The sequence below is a fragment of the Aspergillus sydowii genome, assembly GCF_001890705.1.
Source record: "Aspergillus sydowii CBS 593.65 unplaced genomic scaffold ASPSYscaffold_4, whole genome shotgun sequence".
Lineage (NCBI taxonomy): Eukaryota > Fungi > Ascomycota > Eurotiomycetes > Eurotiales > Aspergillaceae > Aspergillus > Aspergillus sydowii.
Genome location: NW_024467862.1, coordinates 2,273,590 through 2,291,695, shown reverse-complemented (window position 1 = coordinate 2,291,695; position 18,106 = coordinate 2,273,590). Strand labels below are relative to the sequence as shown.

The 18,106-nt window shown below is 51.1% G+C and overlaps 8 protein-coding genes across 8 annotated transcripts; 5 read left to right on the top strand and 3 right to left on the bottom strand.

Annotated features, from left to right (window-relative positions):
* Nucleotides 1-205: 205 nt before the first annotated feature.
* Nucleotides 206-920, top strand: ASPSYDRAFT_149329 (peptidylprolyl isomerase; the record flags this gene model as incomplete). Its single annotated transcript, XM_040841891.1, has 3 exons — nucleotides 206-355; nucleotides 611-713; nucleotides 766-920. 3 exons carry the CDS (start codon nucleotides 206-208, stop codon nucleotides 918-920), a joined length of 408 nt encoding a protein of 135 aa, XP_040703974.1.
* A 163-nt stretch (nucleotides 921-1,083) lies between these two features.
* Nucleotides 1,084-2,421, bottom strand: ASPSYDRAFT_150517 (UDP-galactose transporter HUT1; the record flags this gene model as incomplete). Its single annotated transcript, XM_040842009.1, has 2 exons — nucleotides 1,084-2,143; nucleotides 2,201-2,421. The coding sequence occupies 2 exons, from the start codon at nucleotides 2,419-2,421 to the stop codon at nucleotides 1,084-1,086; spliced, it is 1,281 nt and encodes a 426-aa protein (XP_040703973.1).
* Nucleotides 2,422-2,763: 342 nt separating this feature from the next.
* ASPSYDRAFT_149851 (uncharacterized protein) lies at nucleotides 2,764-3,378 on the top strand (the record flags this gene model as incomplete). Its single annotated transcript, XM_040841950.1, has 1 exon — nucleotides 2,764-3,378. One exon carries the CDS (start codon nucleotides 2,764-2,766, stop codon nucleotides 3,376-3,378), a length of 615 nt encoding a protein of 204 aa, XP_040703972.1.
* A 158-nt stretch (nucleotides 3,379-3,536) lies between these two features.
* ASPSYDRAFT_149454 (putative transcription factor SipA3) lies at nucleotides 3,537-7,919 on the bottom strand (the record flags this gene model as incomplete). The annotated part of the gene is made up of 6 exons (XM_040841909.1): nucleotides 3,537-4,516; nucleotides 4,571-4,795; nucleotides 4,842-4,928; nucleotides 4,982-7,349; nucleotides 7,403-7,766; nucleotides 7,861-7,919. 6 exons carry the CDS (start codon nucleotides 7,917-7,919, stop codon nucleotides 3,537-3,539), a joined length of 4,083 nt encoding a protein of 1,360 aa, XP_040703971.1.
* Nucleotides 7,920-8,149: 230 nt separating this feature from the next.
* Nucleotides 8,150-10,339, top strand: ASPSYDRAFT_201449 (KRI1 family protein). The gene is made up of 2 exons (XM_040843800.1): nucleotides 8,150-8,479; nucleotides 8,540-10,339. Exons 1-2 carry the CDS (start codon nucleotides 8,302-8,304, stop codon nucleotides 10,150-10,152), a joined length of 1,791 nt encoding a protein of 596 aa, XP_040703970.1. The 5' UTR covers nucleotides 8,150-8,301; the 3' UTR covers nucleotides 10,153-10,339.
* Nucleotides 10,340-11,602: 1,263 nt separating this feature from the next.
* ASPSYDRAFT_57616 (putative mitochondrial ADP,ATP carrier protein (Ant)) lies at nucleotides 11,603-13,086 on the top strand (the record flags this gene model as incomplete). Its single annotated transcript, XM_040849397.1, has 5 exons — nucleotides 11,603-11,641; nucleotides 11,833-11,854; nucleotides 11,995-12,071; nucleotides 12,232-12,477; nucleotides 12,535-13,086. 5 exons carry the CDS (start codon nucleotides 11,603-11,605, stop codon nucleotides 13,084-13,086), a joined length of 936 nt encoding a protein of 311 aa, XP_040703969.1.
* Nucleotides 13,087-13,529: 443 nt separating this feature from the next.
* Nucleotides 13,530-14,447, top strand: ASPSYDRAFT_57615 (uncharacterized protein; the record flags this gene model as incomplete). The annotated part of the gene is made up of 1 exon (XM_040849396.1): nucleotides 13,530-14,447. One exon carries the CDS (start codon nucleotides 13,530-13,532, stop codon nucleotides 14,445-14,447), a length of 918 nt encoding a protein of 305 aa, XP_040703968.1.
* A 776-nt stretch (nucleotides 14,448-15,223) lies between these two features.
* On the bottom strand, nucleotides 15,224-16,342 carry ASPSYDRAFT_57614 (uncharacterized protein; the record flags this gene model as incomplete). Its single annotated transcript, XM_040849395.1, has 1 exon — nucleotides 15,224-16,342. One exon carries the CDS (start codon nucleotides 16,340-16,342, stop codon nucleotides 15,224-15,226), a length of 1,119 nt encoding a protein of 372 aa, XP_040703967.1.
* Nucleotides 16,343-18,106: the final 1,764 nt, after the last annotated feature.

Here is an 18,106-nt window from a genome sequence, read left to right as displayed (position 1 = left end):
GTATAGTTCGACAAAGTGACCGCAGCCTCGTTTCCAATCTGCCTCAGGCCTCGTTTCGCCTCTCGCTCTCCCCGCCAACGCCCCCACTCGCTGTTCCTGACCTCATATAGCTCTCCTTCAAAAAGGTCACCTTCCTTCTCTTCCTCCCCCTTCTTCTTTCCCGTCACCCTCAAATCAACAGAACAACGCCAGCTTCCAATCCGCAATGGGTAAAACCAATACCAAAAGCGGCGGCGGCGGCGGCGACAAGAAAGGCAAAGGCAAGGAGAAAGCAAAGCCCGAAAGCGTCAGCAATGCTGCTGGCAAGGGCAAGGCAATGAAGTCTGTATCCAGAGTGAATTCCCGGCACATTCTTGTATGTATATTTACCGCCTAACACTCCCTCACTTTCATTCGAGGTCGCGAAAGGCTCAAGCTGTGGATGAGGCATTATACCGCTGCACAGTCTGCGCTGCAGCTGACATCTCACTTCGCCCTGGTGTACCTGCTTGCCTAGCCTGACCCAACGGAGCTCATATGCATCATGTCATATCCATGCCCCTCCGTCAGGTCCAGTCAAGACGCCTCTTACTCGAACTAGGAAAAACCAGGAGTGCTAATACAGACGCAGTGCGAGAAATTCTCCAAAAAAGAAGAGGCGCTGGAGAAGATCCGCAATGGTGCCAAATTCGATGACGTTGCGAGAGAATATTCAGAAGACAAGGCCAGACACGGTAGGTTATGCGCCAACCCTGTATGTGGGTAAATACTAATCGCAGCTGCTAGGCGGGTTGGTGGGATGGAAACAAAGGACTGAGCTAGATCCAGTCTACGCACAGGTTGCTTTCGAGCTGGAGCCCAGTACGAGTAGTAACCCCAAGTATGCGGAAGCGAAAACTGAACACGGGTACCATATTATCATGGTTGAAGGGAGGGAGTGATTGGTTCCCGAAATATATATTACTATCTGTAGCGGCTGGTTTTGTTCCGGTTACGGATTAATGTTTGATGTTTATAACCAATTAATCGCGCTTTCATGGATGCCGCAATGCTAAATTGAGAAAGAAATCTATAAAACAAAAATATATGAAAGCTAACATGAATCTACTCCGTCTTCTTAGCCAACGCCTTGGCCTTCTTTTCCTGCCTCTGAACGACAGCTTCTGCCCCAATGCCACCAAAGACAAGACTGATTCCAAGCCACTGTCCAGCGGATAGTGAGTGGCCAAACCAAAAAACGCTCAAAAGCATGGTAAGCATTTTGCGGGTCACTGTTACCGTCACCAGGAGCAGAGACGAGAATCGGGACAGAGTGTAGAAAATGAACAGCTGCCCAATCGCGCCGCAAGCTGCAAACCCGAGGACACTCTTCAGAACCTCGGGATGCCGGGAAAGAAACGACACGGCAGTCGCCAGCTCCATCTCGGTCGAGGGCGGAATTGGGATCGGGAGGATCGCATGTATGATGCCGGTTGATGATAAATGGGGCATGACTAGGAGATAACCCGAAGTCAGGAGAGTTGAGAGGACGTTCTGGGCTACCATCATCTGTGGCCCCGTGAATCGGGTGTAGACCTGGGGAGAGCTGAAGACATGGTCTTGGGTGGTATTTGTGAGCCCATCAAGCAGCAAATTGATAGAGAGGAGAAAGATGCCCCATGCCGATGACCCCGATTGGCCCTTGGCGGCGGAAGCAGCAACCTTCTTGCTTGTCCCTGGGTGGTGAAGGGTGAACGTCGCAACGCCGAGAGTAACCAGAAGAACCACTCCGTACTTGTACAATGGATAACGCTTGCGAAAGATAGTCAGATGAAGGAACATGACTGGGAGCAATTTGCACGACTTGGCGAGAATGAAGGTGAGGTAGTCAATGTGCGCAAGACTTGCATATCCAAATGGAGAAGCAAGAGAGGACGAGATGCTGACGAGGACCAGAGGGAAGATGATCTTCTGGGTCGGAAAAATCGATGGAACCTTTGCGCTTTTGGGAGTCGAGAAGTAGAGATATAGGAAACCGGTAATTGCAGCAAAAGTCGACTGTATAGTATTCAACACAATCGAGAATGTAAACCGCTCGGTGGGTGGCTCTGGTTCGGCTGCAGTAGCAGGACGGACGGGGTAGGAGACCGTGGTAATCGCTTCTTGGAGTACACCCCATGACAGGCTAGGCGGAAATAAAAGGTCAGTATAGGTGGGAGATTGCTATGCCTGCTGAACATACAAGGAAGCGTATATCCCCAAGACACAAATCGCGAGCTGCAACAAGCCGGGGGTGTCTGCAACTCCGTGCTCTTTGTCGTCAGTTGCGGCTGCGCTTGCGACAGTTGCCTTTGCGCCCCCATTCTGCTGCTTTGACTGGGCAGGAGGATCGCCTGGAAGCATGTTTACGAGCTCAGAAGATGCGGCGCGTTGGGTGGGCTTTGTTTGCTTCTGACGCGCCATTGTATAGGACTGGGAGGAGTGATGCAAAAGAAAACAAATCAAATGTCCAAATCAAACACAACACAAGACCATTATTGGGCAGTATATGAAATTTGCACACGAGGATATCTGTCCAGAAAGAGGAAGGAGAGTATTCTGAGACAACCCTGAGTGAAGGAAGCCAGTCTGGGAAACCGCTGAAGCCACATGTTCTCAGACCCAAACTCCGCTAATCTCCGGCGCGCAACTTTTTTCCTCCCACCGCCCGCAGTCGCTGTACTACAGCCAACTCCCCGCGCCTGAGCAGTTGCCAATCATCACGCATTAGCTGCAATCTTGTCACAAACCCTGGAAACAAACAACATGACAAAAGCAGCACCTTCGCCTCAAATCCCTGAACCCTCCGCGCTCACCAAGCTCATCTCCGCCACCGACAACCCCCTCGCCGCAACCACCCATCAAGTCCTCCACAACCTGCAACACCAACATCTCTGGACCTCACTCAAGATCCACGACTTGCCGACGAAGTTCCCAATATCATTGATATCTGGCATCCCACCGCACCGCGTCTACACTCATCCCGATGAACAGCTTTACATGGTCGAGCGCGGTTTGCGCGAGGACGATGTAGAGCTAGATCGCATGTTTGTCGTCCCAACGGTCCAGGGCCAATCATGGAGCTTGGAGAAGATGACCGCGGTGTTCGATGCGCTGCCTAATCCTTTCAATGACGAAGTAGAGGAGGAGGCCAAGGCAGAGGCGGAAGAACAGTCCTCGGATGCGGTGGCTGACGGCGCGGATGCAGACAAGGCTGCGAAGTTGGCTGAGTATTACGAATACCGGACCAAGGCTCGTCGCACTGGAGAGTGGGGTTCAAAAAGGCTTCTTTTGGCTATGATTGATAAGGGAATGGGAGGTGAGGGGACTGTTGTTTATTATGTCATCCAGGAAGGGACAGTCAAGCCGAGGCAAAATTAGGGCTTGCACAAGTGCAGCTGTTGAGCTGTTTCGATTTCTTGCATTGCTATATACCTATATATTCTTGCGGGAGCATGGGCACAGACATTGAGCGTCCTATCCACGTTCCCTTCCGTATATTCGACAAACATTATATAACCGGGTATCATAACGAGCCTTCACAGAAACGGTTCCTTCGGGCGATCATGCTGGACGTCCGTGGCAAATTGCTCTTGCTCCCTCTCGCAACTAGAGCAATACGTTTCATACCACTGCTTTACGTCGCCGTTAAGCCCTGCTAACACAGTCTGACCCCCTTCTGTGCCGCTCTCATCGTCAGCCTCGTTCACGAGCAGGCCTTCAACCTGTCGACAACGTCGCACTTCTTGCTGGAGCCAGCGCTCCCACTCGCTCTGAAGAACTTCTTTCTCGATACTATTTATGACGCGGAGGGCAACGAGGAGGTTGTATCGATACACGCCGAGCCGTTCACGAGTTTGCTGGATTCTTCTAGTTGCGCCCCGGGCTACCGCCTCCTTCCGGCTGGACGTGCCCAGCGATAGCGGAGCTGCGGAATCTCGTATTGTCTGTTGCTGGAATGTATAGAAGCAATCACTCACATTGTCACTGCCTTGTCCCAGAGTCGAGTTGGCGATTTCTTCGTCGATGTCTCGCATGTATATAGCTTTGCTCATAACACGGTCAGGGTGAATTCCGATACGAGCCATGAATTCCCCAACATTCCGTTCTTGCCACAAGTCGAGTGTGGCTCGCGATGAATAATAACCATTCAACAAGACACTGGAGGCAAGCAGCGCGAGTATGACCTTGTTGGCATTTGCGGTCTTAAAGGTCCAGCGTAGGAGGGCGAAAATCCAGATAATTATTGACGAAATCGCGCTCTGGAGGAATGAGACAAAAGTCTCGTAAAGCATCTGGAATAATGTTCTCTGAACACGCGGTCTGCGGCGTTCCACTTTTGCTTCCGGTTCAAGATTGAACTGCGATGCAAGAGACTGTCGTCCAACATGGCCAAAAATCGTGATTGCTTTCTTAGTCCGACTGTGTATACCGAGCTTGCGCACCTGGTCCCCGACTAGATCAACGAGGTCCATAGCATCTTCGTCCAAGTCGCCCATGGCCTGTTTATCAATCATACCTGTACTCGGGTTTTAGCATTGGCGGTTTATTGAGATGCCTGTTGGAAACTTACGCTGAAGACCATAAGGAGACCATATCCATTCCACTTTTGTGTAAACAGATAGCTTACACTTCCCTTTAGTAACGAAAGTGATCACAATTTTATTGACCAGCCTGAAATTTCGTCTAAAAGGAAGATGCCATGGGGTTCTTTTGTCTGTGACAACATAACAGAGATGGTCATTGAGGACATCGATTAACTGGTAATCAGATATTTCCTTTGTGTTTGTTCGGCCTACTGTGGATTAGCGTGGAAATCCGGTAGAGGCAGACTGAATACTCACCGAATATGTCGGCCGTTTCGATCTGATACTGAAAATCCCGTTTCAAGTGGCGAGAGTCATCTCTGACCCAGGGCCCTTGTCTAATATCTGAAATAATATTGTTAGAATACTTCAATAAGATGGAAATAGACGTAGCTTACTTCGAGCTCTCCTCTGGTATAAGAGAAGTTGCCAGACAGCACTCTTGTCACCAAATAGGATATGGAAGACAGCCTTCGTGCTAAGATCAAAGACCTTTTCTGCTGCAAGGTGCAGGTTCCCCTGGGGTACATACTGCACGGGTTGGGTTGGAAGCCTGAATTTCGGTGCGTCACTGGAAGCTCTAGAACGATTCAAATCCAAGTTCTTGTCGATATAGATTGGTGCGCGGAAATGAGACTTTGGCTGCTCTTCAAGTTCATCCGTTTTATCTCCCGCGGCCACATCTTCCCAGCTGTCTAAGCTGGGGGTCCGAGTGACCTGATCTGTAGCCATCTTATTGAGCGATTTAAAAATGGCTTCTAGCTCCAGGGGCTCAACAGCCGTGGAATCATGAATGAGGAAATTCAACCGCTTTTGGAGAACCTTGAGCGGTTCAAGAAAAGTCTTCACCGTAATTCGACCAGGCGTATCATTCCCGGGTGGTGGGATAGTGTGAAGGAACAGGAAATCACAATCTCGCCCAGGGGCCGCCGTGACTTCCTTGATCTTCTCCAAAGAGACGCTCGTGGTAAGTACCAGGCCAAAGTAGTGACTATAGAAGTAAATGTTTCGAGTAGTGACATAGGCTCTTCCAGGAAATTCTTGCTGATCGTTAGGGTTCCAGGTGGCTCGGAATACCAAAACCAAAGGCTCCTCCTTTTTGACGTTGGGAAAAAGGAGTCGGAACTGCGCATCTTGAATTTTCAGCTGCGGTGGATAATAGTCCGGATATTCATGCGACTCTCCCAAGATTGCTCGCTGGATTTTAGATGTATCACCATCCAAGCTCACCGTTGGTCTATGGCGTGACTTCGGTTTGTCATCAGCAGAGCCGCCCATCGTATCCAGTGTTGCAGTTTCTGGGTCCTGGTTTGCGGCTTTCTCTTCAGGAAGTCCCTTGTACCCAAGTTCCAGCCTATTCATGAAGCTCCAATTCGAGCTTCCCCATAGGTTTGCCAGCATGCCGCTTGGCATGCCACCTGTTCTGTCGGCGAGGCCAACTCCTATGCCCCTTTCGTTGCTCACCAGTACAGCTGCTTTGCTTAGGCTTGTTGGAGCCGGTGGGTTTGCCAACGTTGCGGGCGTAAGAGTTGACGGTGGAAGTAGCTTATTTGCATCAATGTCGGTTGATGATATAGCGCTATAACTGGCAGAGATAAGGCTAGCTATGCCACCACCAGCTCCTGGTATGGAGCTAGAGGGCTGCACCGTGTTGTTGCCCCTTCGATGAAGATCAAGCTTTTGGATAAGCCGTGAGGTATGATCCTTCGCAGGGCTCTCGGGGTCCAGCGTCAAACGTCTGTGTCCACCAAGATCACTACTATTCCGGAAAGCAGACGGATCGCGTTCAGGAAGCGGAAGCATGCCACTGCGATCTGAGGAACTCTGTTCATCGCTTACACTCGACGTCAAGTAATCGGCAGGATCGGCTGCAAACTCAGGAGCAGGTGGTTGAGATATGGCGAAAGCAGGATCCTGAACAGTTCCTTTTCCAGAAATTGAGAGGTCGGTGCTAGCCGGATTCTCCAATGCCTTCCTCTTAGCAGTTTCAAAGGCTGCAATCCAGTCCATGAGCTCCTTTTGTGTCTCTGCCTGAAGCATTATATTGTTGCTCTTCGTCTTAACCTCGAAGCAGAACCTCCGTTCTTCTTGGAAAGCTGGGCGAATACTGCAAAGAAGGACACCGATTCTCTCGGTTTCTTCGACACCTCCGGTTCGTATACCCTGTACCAAACAACCAAAGATACCATTCTTTAGAAAAGCCCAACGTCTAACCCAGGACGCGCGAGTAGGCTTGTTTGAGAGAACACGCAAATTCACCCATCCTTGCTTTTCAGGGCGGGCATCTTTTGTGTCGAATGACATTGGGCGCGACCCAAGATATGGGACAGTGGATATAGAGTAGTCCTCCAATTCACGCGATGGCCGAACAGCGGACTCCGCAGCATCCTCGATCTGGCTTCTCGCAGAGAAAAGCTCCCGTTTCGAGAACCTCTCACTGCCCTCCATCTCATGTAGCCAACCTTTGATACGGTCCATTTCTTGACCCCATTTCGCAAATGCCGCTCCATGGCTGTGGTGAAGGGTCTTCAGCTCCCTCCATTGATCGAAAGAAACGCGGATTAACAGCCGATCTAGTGAATTTCGTATCTGCGGCGCCTGGACAGAAAAGTCCATCGACGCCTTGAGGTAGGCCTTGCGAGCCTCGTGTAGCTGGAATGCATCTTCCCTCAGTGAAGAGGGTTCTTTAGATTTCGATTGGGAGGAGTATCTCGCTTGTAACGTGTCGTACTGTTTCTGTGCATGATCGAGGATGCGACGGTTCTCCTTATATTGAATTAGCCACCGTCGAACAGTGTCGAGGACATTGGTCCATTCACCTTGAAACTCCGCAAGTCTTCCTGGATAAAGACCCTAATTGGTTCTGAAACTAGAGTCTCTATCTTCCGGGCTGCCAAAACCAAGCCATTCCACATGTCTTTCGAACTCTCGCCACTTCTCCGCATTGAGAGCATAGTATAATCATGATCCAGGGTAGCTTCCGAAACCGAGAGAGGGTTCGTGGAATAGGAGAGAAACGTGCCCACTATACCCTCTAGAGCCGCAAGCTCCGTCGCGAGCCGCGATGCGGCCTTCGCATAGCCATCGAGCCATCGTTCGAGATATTCGATCTGGTCGGAAAAGTGAAGGGTGGTGGCACGGAAAGTGGGCGAGTCGAGAGCAGCTTCTTTTAGCCCGACTGGTCTGTATAGTCCAGCGATGTCAGATAAGCTCTAAAGATGTCGGAATAAAATGCATTGCCCAAGGGCCAGGGGTCATGAATCTCTGGCCGACTTACACCACACTGACGAGCTTCCCGACCTGGGGTACGGGCGTCTGCGGCTGCTGGGTCGACATCTAGTGCATGTCACCAGCCATACACTTGATGCGAGTAATGAGACAGCACTAATTCGGAATATAATTTAGATGCTCAAGCGAGGTGTCGTGAACATGTAACGATTATCATAGATAAGCACGAGGAAGGTCAGCAGAAAGCAGTGCTGAGGAGCAAAGCCGCCGCCTGTTCTGAGTAGAGCTATTGGCGTGCGGGTCCCATCACATTATTGGCTCCGACGTCAGTGACCTGGCCGGTGGCCAGGCCTCTAGTGCCTAATATTTCGGGCACATAAGGCGGATTTTCTAACAGGCGGTGAGGGGTCACCGATTTTTTTTCTGCCGGCAGCTGGTCAACTTTTTCTTTCCTGCAGAAACAGACACGGCAATTGCAAGAACATAAACCATGGAGCCGCCTGCTAAAAAGTCGCGCAAGTTGCTCGAGGAGGACTCGTCTAGTGATTCTGGGGATGAGTCCGGCGGTGTTCCCCTCGGCGGCTTGTCGACGGGAGATGCATTCAAGATCAACGAAGATTATGCACGCCGCTTTGAACACAATAAGAGAAGAGAGGAGAGGCAGCAGCGTATGTTACCGGAAGATGTTGGATTATGGATAATTTATTGGATGCTAATTCTTGTTATAGTCGAGGCTAAACTAGGGAAGTCGGAGGATGAGGAATCCTCCTCGGAAGATGAAGATGAAGACGACGACGCAGAACTAGCTACCGAGACTGTTGACGCAGAGATCATGGAAACTATCAAGGCTATTCGGTCAAAGGACCCTCGAGTATATGACCAAAATGTCACGTTTTATCGATCTCTCGATAACGAAAGCGCGGGCCCGCAAAATCGGGAGGACAAGCAGAAACCCATGACCCTCAGAGACTACCACAAAAACAACTTACTAGGCGGTGCCAATCTTGGCGAGGACGCAGAGGATGCTCCGAGGACTTATGCGCAAGAACAAGAAGACTTGAAGAGTGCCATCGTCAAGGAAATGCACGCCGCTGGTGAGGAGTCTGGATCCGACGAGGAGGACGATGAAAACGAAGGCTTTCTTGTTCGCAAATCAGCACCCGAGCCCCTCCCAAAGGGCGAGAAAACTCCTGAGTTGGACGTTGAAAATGCGGATAAAGACCCCGAGACGTTTCTTTCCAATTTCATGTCATCCAGGGCTTGGTTGCAGGCTGGGAAACCCGGGCTCCAACCTTTCGAGTCTGATGATGAAGAGGAAGATGAGCGAGCAGAAGCCTGGGAAGAAGCATACAACTTCCGATTTGAAGACCCCAGTAAACTCAACAACCAGCTTGTTACCCACGCTCGTGACACAACCAATAAGCAGTCTGTCCGCAGAGAAGAAAAGAGCGGCAGGAAGAAGCTCAGGGAAGAAGCTCGATCGAAGAAAGAGGAGGAGAAAAAACAGCGTGAATCAGAGAAGAACCGACTACGCAAATTGAAAATGGCGGAACTGCAAGAAAAGGTTGACAAGATCAAAGAAGTTGCCGGTTTCCGTGCATCTGAGCTCACCGATGAGGACTGGATCAAATTTTTGGATGACTCTTGGGACGACAAAAACTGGGAGGAGGAAATGCAGAAGCGGTTCGGTGACAGCTATTACGCAGAAGACGAGGCTGGTGACGAGAAGAAACGACCAAAGAAGCCCACATGGGATGACGACATTGACATCAACGACCTAGTACCTGACTTTGAAGATGATGAAAAACCCAAGGTCGAGCTATCCGACGTCGAAATGGAAAATGACGACGAGGGTGGGAAGAAGAAGAGCAAGGCCCAGGAGAGACGTGACCAGAAACGCGAGGCCCGCAAAGACAAACTTCGTATCGAAGAAGCGGTGGATCGCAATCTCGATCTCGACCTTGCCCTTCTCCCCAACTCTGCGAAGCGTAATGATTCTGGATTCCGCTACCGTGAAACATCGCCCCAGAGCTTTGGGTTGTCTGCCCTTGATATTCTGATGGCTGACGATGCGCACCTAAACCAATTCGCCGGGTTGAAGAAGTATGCCGCATTCCGTGAGGAGGAGAAGAAGCAGCGAGATCAGAAAAGGTTGGGCAAGAAAGCCCGACTGCGGCAATGGCGCAAGGATACGTTTGGCAATGAGGAAGGACCAAGGGACTTTGTCTTTGGTAACGACAAGGCTGCTTCCGCTTTAGAGCAAGCCGACGATGCTACAGAGAAGGTCGATATCCGAGACGGAGGTCCGCGGAAGAAGAGAAAGAGGTCGAAGAAGCACTAGTCCGAAAATCTCACGATCTTTTCAGCTTGTTTAAGTAGTTTGATATCCAGAGCCTCCTGTTTATATATATCATGAACGAAGCTTGCTGAGAAATAGCTAAATTTATCAACAGCAACCCAATTTGGCCGCTATGTCCAATCCCAGTTTCGGCGTTGTGCACGCTATTAGCGTAAAGTAGGTTGTATAAAAATAAATTCTTGTTTTGAAGTTATACCCCCTCGGAGGAAGTTCGATTTGCCGCGGGCAACCTGCAACGCCCCATGTTTTGCGGGTCTATCCGCCATTTCCAGATGCGATGGTGTCAAAAGGTCAGCTGGAGGCCTTTGGAGCGGAAGTCCGAGCACAGCTGAAGAACAAGGAAAAAGGCGACAGAGATTTCAATTTGAAACTCTTCAATAATAGTGTCACAGGTCATGATTCAAAAGGGCCCTCGGTGGTAAGCCGGAGGCCTCGGATCGCAATCACGTATCGCGCATCAATATATAAAAACACCATCCAGCACAGCCAAGCCATTGAACAATGCGGGGGAATACTCGCAAAAGCCCCAGCGTGAAGGCAGCTGTCATTACTCTGAAGTCTACATACCGATACTCGATGACCAAGTAATAGTAGGTCCTTGAAGTATCGATGAGTACCAGAAAGGGATCGCACATGATCACTTGCAGTGAATAATTTCATCTCCTGTTCTAATATTATGGCTCGGTGAAATGGAGGCCGTGTGTACTAGTGAGGGATTTTTTCCGATGCTACTTTTGCCGCGATCTCGAGGTGAAAATTCTTCACATTATTTCCCCTGTCAATGCAATTGCAAGCCCAGATGGAGCCTAGGCCTGGTTGGCATCGGATACTCGGGAAGAAAGGAACAGGTTTCTCCATGTGTAGAGGCTCTCCAGAGTCCGGGACTACCTACGGGTCTCATGGACGGGCCCTGGCCGAGCTAGCAATTGGGTTGAATTTCTGCTTGAGAGCCAAATGAAGAGACAGAGACACAAATTCCAATTATATATTCGTTGTTATTTGTCAGGAATTCAAAGATCGTAGACATCCATTCCATCGCGAGTGATCCTCGGCGAACAAGTCGGGTCGGAGTCTGGCGCAGTCGGGAGATGTCGGCTTGGTTTCTGGGCCAGCACTAGCGCCGGATCCAGGCAAAACAGAACTTCCCCCCCCAAAATGCAGTTTTTTACAGGGTGTGGTGGCCAGCCGGAGCCCGGGCCTAGTGTTGTTCCACTTTTCTCCCAGCACCAAGGCTTCCCAGAGCGTCCTAGCGGCTCCACTGGCCTCTTCCCGCTTACAAGAGCCTTCCCTCGCTATTTTTTCTTCCTCTCCCTTCTTTTCTCCTTCTTTTTCTCCATCCCCTTTGACAGTGTCCTGTTCTTTTCGACACTTCATCCTATCCCATCTCCTCTCTTTCCTTTTCTAAGAGGTATCACTCTTCACAGCCGTCACCATGGCCAGCCAGAGTGATAAGAGCGTTCTCGGCATGCCCGTAGGTCTTCCTGAACAACCCCTGCTCCCGACTAGAGCATTTGAACACGCGTTCACTCCGAGCGACTCAAAATGTATCAAAAATGCTTCGAGAGCTTCTTTTGAGTACTGGACGAGCGATGTTTTGATGAATCTGGCTGCGGTTGAGCTCATTGTCCTTGAAATCGTGGCTAATAAAAATTTTCACCCCAGGGATTCGTCGTCGACTTCCTGAGTATGTCACCCATCTCCAATCATCGCATTGCTTGAATCGCATTGATAATTGCATCAATTCGTTTCAATCAATTGCATTGACTAGATTTGACGCGCCCTTTTATATGTTTATCTTCCTATAAAATACTAACGGATATCCAGTGGGTGGTGTTTCCGCTGCCGTCTCCAAGACTGCTGCTGCCCCCATCGAGCGTATCAAGCTCCTCATCCAGAACCAGGTTGGTAACCTCAATTCCAACTCGGGCGAGCTATGGCCGGCGAAATTATTCGATTTGCAACTGCTGCGACCGCGGTCGTACCGCAGGGGCTGAAGAATCTTTTTTTCGATCTGGCCGGACCGATTCTGAATATATGATGCTAACATTCCTCCCAATTTAGGATGAGATGCTTCGCGCTGGTCGTCTCGACCGCAAGTACAACGGTATCGTCGACTGCTTCCGTCGTACCGCTGCTTCCGAGGGTGTTGTCTCCCTGTGGAGAGGTAACACTGCCAACGTCATCCGTTACTTCCCTACCCAGGCTCTGAACTTCGCCTTCCGTGACACCTACAAGTCGATGTTCGCCTACAAGAAGGAGCGTGATGGCTACGCCAAGTGGATGGCTGGTAACCTTGCCTCCGGTGGTGTATGTATACCCTAAGATATCTTGGTCTTCGGGCACAGATAACTAATATTATCCCAGGCTGCTGGTGCCACTTCTCTTCTCTTTGTCTACTCTCTCGACTACGCCCGTACCCGTCTTGCCAACGACGCCAAGTCCGCCAAGGGTGGTGGTGAGCGTCAGTTCAACGGTCTCGTTGACGTTTACAAGAAGACCCTCGCTTCTGATGGTATTGCCGGTCTCTACCGTGGTTTCGGTCCCTCCGTTCTTGGTATCATTGTCTACCGTGGTCTGTACTTCGGTATGTACGACTCTATCAAGCCTGTTGTCCTGGTTGGTCCTCTTGAGGGCTCTTTCCTCGCTTCCTTCCTTCTCGGCTGGACTGTCACCACTGGTGCTGGTATTGCTTCTTACCCTCTTGACACCGTCCGTCGTCGTATGATGATGACCTCCGGTGAGGCCGTCAAGTACAACTCCTCCTTCGACGCTTTCCGCCAGATCGTTGCCCGTGAGGGTACCAAGTCCCTCTTCAAGGGTGCTGGTGCTAACATCCTCCGTGGTGTCGCTGGTGCTGGTGTCCTGTCCATCTACGACCAGGTCCAGCTCATCCTCTTCGGCAAGAAGTTCAAATAGATGTCTCGCCCACAGTGACATCTGTTCAGTTGGTGTAAGTCTTTTGGGGAAGGGGTTGGCCGCTGCCTGGAGTAAAAGCCAGGTAGCGGACGATGGTGAAGGGGATCTATTAGAGATATGCCTCAAGAGTGGTATGGTCTTGAGCATACGAAGTGTGACATTTTCTCTTGTACCAGTTGTACTTTACTGCCTGCAAGCTTTTTCCTTTTCCGCCAACTGTATTTTTTTTGTTAGATCTGACTTTTCTCCCTTGTAATTCTTTTCTGTAGTCAGTAATGATCTTGCCTAGTAGTTTGTAAAGGAACACGTGTTTCATCTCCGTCACGTGCCACATGACGTTTTGCCTTCTGGAGTGTACTCCATATATATCAAGTATATGATCCCTTGATTGATCTAGATTCTCGACTGCGTCTTGAGCTCAATTATTGAGAAAGCTAGCTATCATGGCTACCGAAAGCGACAACCCGAATCCCCTTCCGTCAAAAACTGACGAGACGGATATCCCTCAGACCCAGCCCTCAGCTGCCCCTACTAGCGCTACCTCAGCATCAACTGCGACGGCTCCATCCTTTTCTCCAATCTACGCGACAGCTCAATCCAGCGACATGACAACACACCCGACAGCAGGAAACCTCCCAGGCGATCCAGCACCCACCACCACCGCCCCTCTACTACCTTCCTCATCCTCTACATCGCCACCACCTCCCCAACCAGGCGCCGTTCCTGTCCCAGCTACTGCAGAAGAAGGCGCCCTTGGAATGAACCGCCAGCAGCAAGATGAAGCTCATCCTGAAGCTCGCCCACCCCCTCCAGCCCCAGCACCAAAGTCCGGCGTCGCGCCTACACCAGCGCCGGAACCCACCCAAGCTCTACACCCAGAACCAACACCGCCGTCTTCGACAAACCCCGCAGCCATAACAGCGGCGCCTACCTACCCCCAAGCTCCTACCAGTGTTGCGACACAAGTTCCCACAAACACCACCGGCAATGTAAACCCGAATCCGACTCCAACGCCTCGAACCGCTAGCTCTTACAGCTACCAACCAGGCTCGGGCTACAGCTACCCATCCAGCTACCGCTACTCGCCAACCCCAACACAAGTCCAAGCGCTGCCACAACAGCCGCAGTATCCAAACTCGACGACTACCCCTTACGGATCTGTTTATACACCGCCTGCCGCGGGGTCGACGACTCTGCCGCTGCACAACGCGCACGGTACGGATTCGGGTATGAATGCAGACCCGGACTCCGAGTCTGGACTGTGGGGGAGCACTAAATCGTGGCTGCAGAGCGCGGGGAATAAGCTTGCGGAGGTGGAGGCGGAGGTTTGGAGGAGAATTAATGAGGCGCATGATAAATGATTCTCCTACGGTTTGGGGTTTGGTTTACTGTTATGTTAGGTTGATGAGATTGGTTGTTTGTGTTGGACTGCGTTTTTGTGTTTCGCATATACAAAATACTTAGTATTAGAATTGGAGATGGGACGAAACGGGTTGGAATTGGATGGCGCTTGTATTGCTAGAGTAGGGTGTATTTCTACATGTATTATATCTCTGGGATAGCACTTTGTGATGATATGAACCAAATGTATAGCCCATTTGAGAATTTATTTAGTATTCCGATATGTTGAAGTCGGTAGTCTCATATAATAATTTCTGATCCTGTCAAAAATCACGAGACAACATCGAAAGCAAAAACCCAACCCAATGAGATAAGAAACGGATAGAGTGGTGATGCGGCAGTATATTGATAAGTCAAAGTCGGGGTTACTGCATGCCCCGAGGTAGTATATCAAAGGAATGGTGACCTCAGCTTGTCCTGCGCTCGAGGCCATTGTTTGTCACAAATGAAACCAAGGGGTCAATGTTATGTTTAAAAAGGAAGAAAGAAGAACGCCGTAATTCCAACCAAATCAGGTTCCTATTCCCAATGCAAATGCTTCTAGAGCCTCGTGCCCGCCGAGTGGAAGTTGTCTTCGGCGGCCCAGGGCAGTCTTTGATTATTAAGTGTCGTGTAATCATAAATATGTATGTCGAAGAATGGCCCAGCCGTGAATAGTGAAAGAAAAAGGGGGGTGAAAATATCGCAAGTGAAGCAAATAAACCTGCTTCCGAAACGCCACCAATGATAACTGGTATTACATAGATCCGAGACGCAAAAGAGCTTCGACTGCAGCCCGCTCTTGGCTGTTGGGAACAGAGAAGCCAAGTTGCTGAATGGGGACACCCCGTGGTGCCGATTTTGCAAGCGAGGACGATGCGGGTCCCCCGCCGTGGATTGGTGGCGGATTTCTTCCGTTCACGAATCCACCTCCTCCATTCATCGAGCGCGCGCGCAATTCAGCTGCGCCTATCTGCGCCCAGTCCTCTTCATCTGTGACATCTTCCTCGCCCCAGTCTTCGTCCTGAATTTCGTCATCTGGAGCAGGGGAAGAAGAGCAGTAGTCGCGGTCGATTCCATCGAGAGACATCTTGTCCGCTTCGTGCTCGAGCATATCTTCGCGCCCACCAAATCCTGTTTCGGTGAACGAGAACACAGCCGATTCGCCGGTCACGCTCGAACCATATGGGTGCAAACTATCCCGTCTTGGAATCACCATGCTCCGTTGGAATGTATCGGAGAGGCTGGAGGGAGGCGACATTTCGTGTCTCTGTGAGTCGCGCGACGGATCTCCACGACGTCGGGCATCCCAGCGGCCCCATCCAACCTTCTCGTAAACGACATCGCGTTGGGACGCGTTACCCTTGTCATCGCTCCCCCGACCTTCCAGGGCGGCGACGACCAATCTCCTAGCTTTCACAGGGGGAATCCCCGAAAAACCAGGGACAGATGTTGTCAAGTAGCCCATTACATGGCGAATAGCCAAGGGACCATGTTGCAGCAATATCTCAGGGAGATGGTACTTGGCTAGCATGCCTGGGGTTATTGCCCCAGCAGCTTCAAGGCTAGGACCAGTCACATTATTCTGGTCAGGGTCCGCATGGTCAGCGGCGTCGCCGAGGTCGATATCTGAGTCAACGTGCGATGCGGCGAGGGGAGGTGACAGGAGAAGGCTGGCGTCGCGAGCCCCGAAACCATGCGGTGCAAGGTTAGGGGAGATGGAGTTCGGAGGAGTAGGGAGCATGCCAGAGCGTCCGGCGCGAGAGGCGTGGGCAGCAGAAAGGTGACCGGATCTCGGTTTGGGAATATCAACAGAGGCCGTCTTGCCGGCAAGGGCCATAGCGATGCTGGAAGTGGGTGTCTGAGTAGCCATCATGGAAGATGTTGAGAGAAAGAAGGAAGCCTTCGTTGGACTGCTGGTGGCTCAAACAACTGCGGTATCACATGAGTCAGAGGCGACTGGCCGAATAAAGCAAGATGACTAAGTCTGACTGGGAGGGGGCGAAGACAAAGAACAAGGGATGGGAGAACAGGAAATTTGGGTTCTAGAAAAAGCATAAACTTACAGCGCACGGGATGCGATGGATGGTGGTAGGCTGAGGCTTGCAGACGCAGAAAGCACCCCGAAGCAAGTATACCTGAGTACCTTAGGGCAGATGCGATGCGACGCGCTAGGGGTGCGAGAGATAAAGGACGCGACGGAGTCTCGACGTTGATGATCGTAGAACAGCGAACGGCGGACAGCGATGTGAACAGGAAGTAGTTGTTTATTAAAAGAGTAGAGTAGAAGGAAAAGAGAAGGAAGAGAGGAGGGGAAGGGGAAGGGGAAGGAGGAGGTAAGGAGCAGCTGGTGACTGGCGGTTCACGCTTGCAGGCACTGCGGGCAGACAATTATCGTCAGGATCGCTGGAATGCGGACGCCGTCAGCTGGATTAATTACACGGATTGGGTTCATTAGTTATTTGATTATTTCGCCTGAGGGATTATTTTTAGATGCCTTATCAGCAATCTGGCCAGAAATGGGGGATAATTATGCCTGCGCGTGGGCCAGTCGATTGGCCAGCACTGCTTATGCCCGCTAAAGTCAACCATCCCGATATGCTCCGCACTGAGCGCTCTGTCACAGACCCTGTATCTCGTTGTATCGCGGCTGCTCCGGGGACGGAGCCGATGCTCTGTATGCGCGCTCAGACGAGGCACACTGATGCAGCACTCCAGAGTATTGGTGCAGAGGCCCGTCCACTTCCAGGCCAAAACTAGACCCAGATGATGTCGTCGCAGAGCAATAACCGCAGTGTCGTCCCAGATGTCCCACTTGGTTCCGGGCTGCAGGCATAATGATGAGCATATCAGAGCAGCGCTTGGGGCCCGTGGGCGTGCCCTGAAAGGTGGTGAAAGCGTGAAGGGATCTTTATTCTTTGGTATGCCCAGCACGTGGTGGGGTCTTCCTTCACGACCTCCCACCCAGCACCTACCCTTCTCTCCAGGCTTCACAACCAGATGCAAATATGACGTGGATGCCCTATGAGACTATGGCAAGTCTGCCTGTGGGGTTGTTTCCAATGTACATCGAATTATCGAGTATCGACTTCACACCGGGCCCCAATTATGGTCCAGACCAATCATGCACTGCTGATTCCCTGCACACTCCGTCCTCTTCCATCTCTCCGAGGACTTGCTACTACGAAACTATTATTCCTGCGGGATACTGCCGCTTACCCACTGATTCTCCCGAGAACGGACCTGGCCAGCCTGGGTCTCGAGGCGGGGTAAACTCGGGTTACGGCACCCTGCACACTATAGCCCCTCCAAGCTCGTGAACAGGCTTCGATGACGCTGTTACTTTTATTGGTGCTTTCTTGTGCTCGTCCCTTTTTATCCTGCTGCCTCCAAAGCCGTGGAAACGTGGAGATAAAACGAACAGTCGATAAACCAGGTCAAGCCTCACTATTCGGACTGCATGCGTGACTGCATGCGTGGGGGCGGGGCACGCATTGACAGCGTCCATGGCTTCAAGTTATCGCTACTTGGATACAGTTCGGACCAACCTTCCAATACAGCATTACTGAACAGGCCTGGCAGTATCTGCCCGGAGGCCGCCGACCTTCCCGGCTGTGAGTCTAGAGCTGGTGATCATCTC

Bases quoted from the DNA above. Each gene is read 5' to 3' on its own strand.
- ASPSYDRAFT_201449 (XM_040843800.1), top strand. From the start codon at position 8,302: ATGGAGCCGCCTGCTAAAAAGTCGCGCAAGTTGCTCGAGGAGGACTCG. The intron at 8,480-8,539 runs GTATGTTACCGG...TTCTTGTTATAG, and splicing joins AAGAGAGGAGAGGCAGCAGC to TCGAGGCTAAACTAGGGAAG.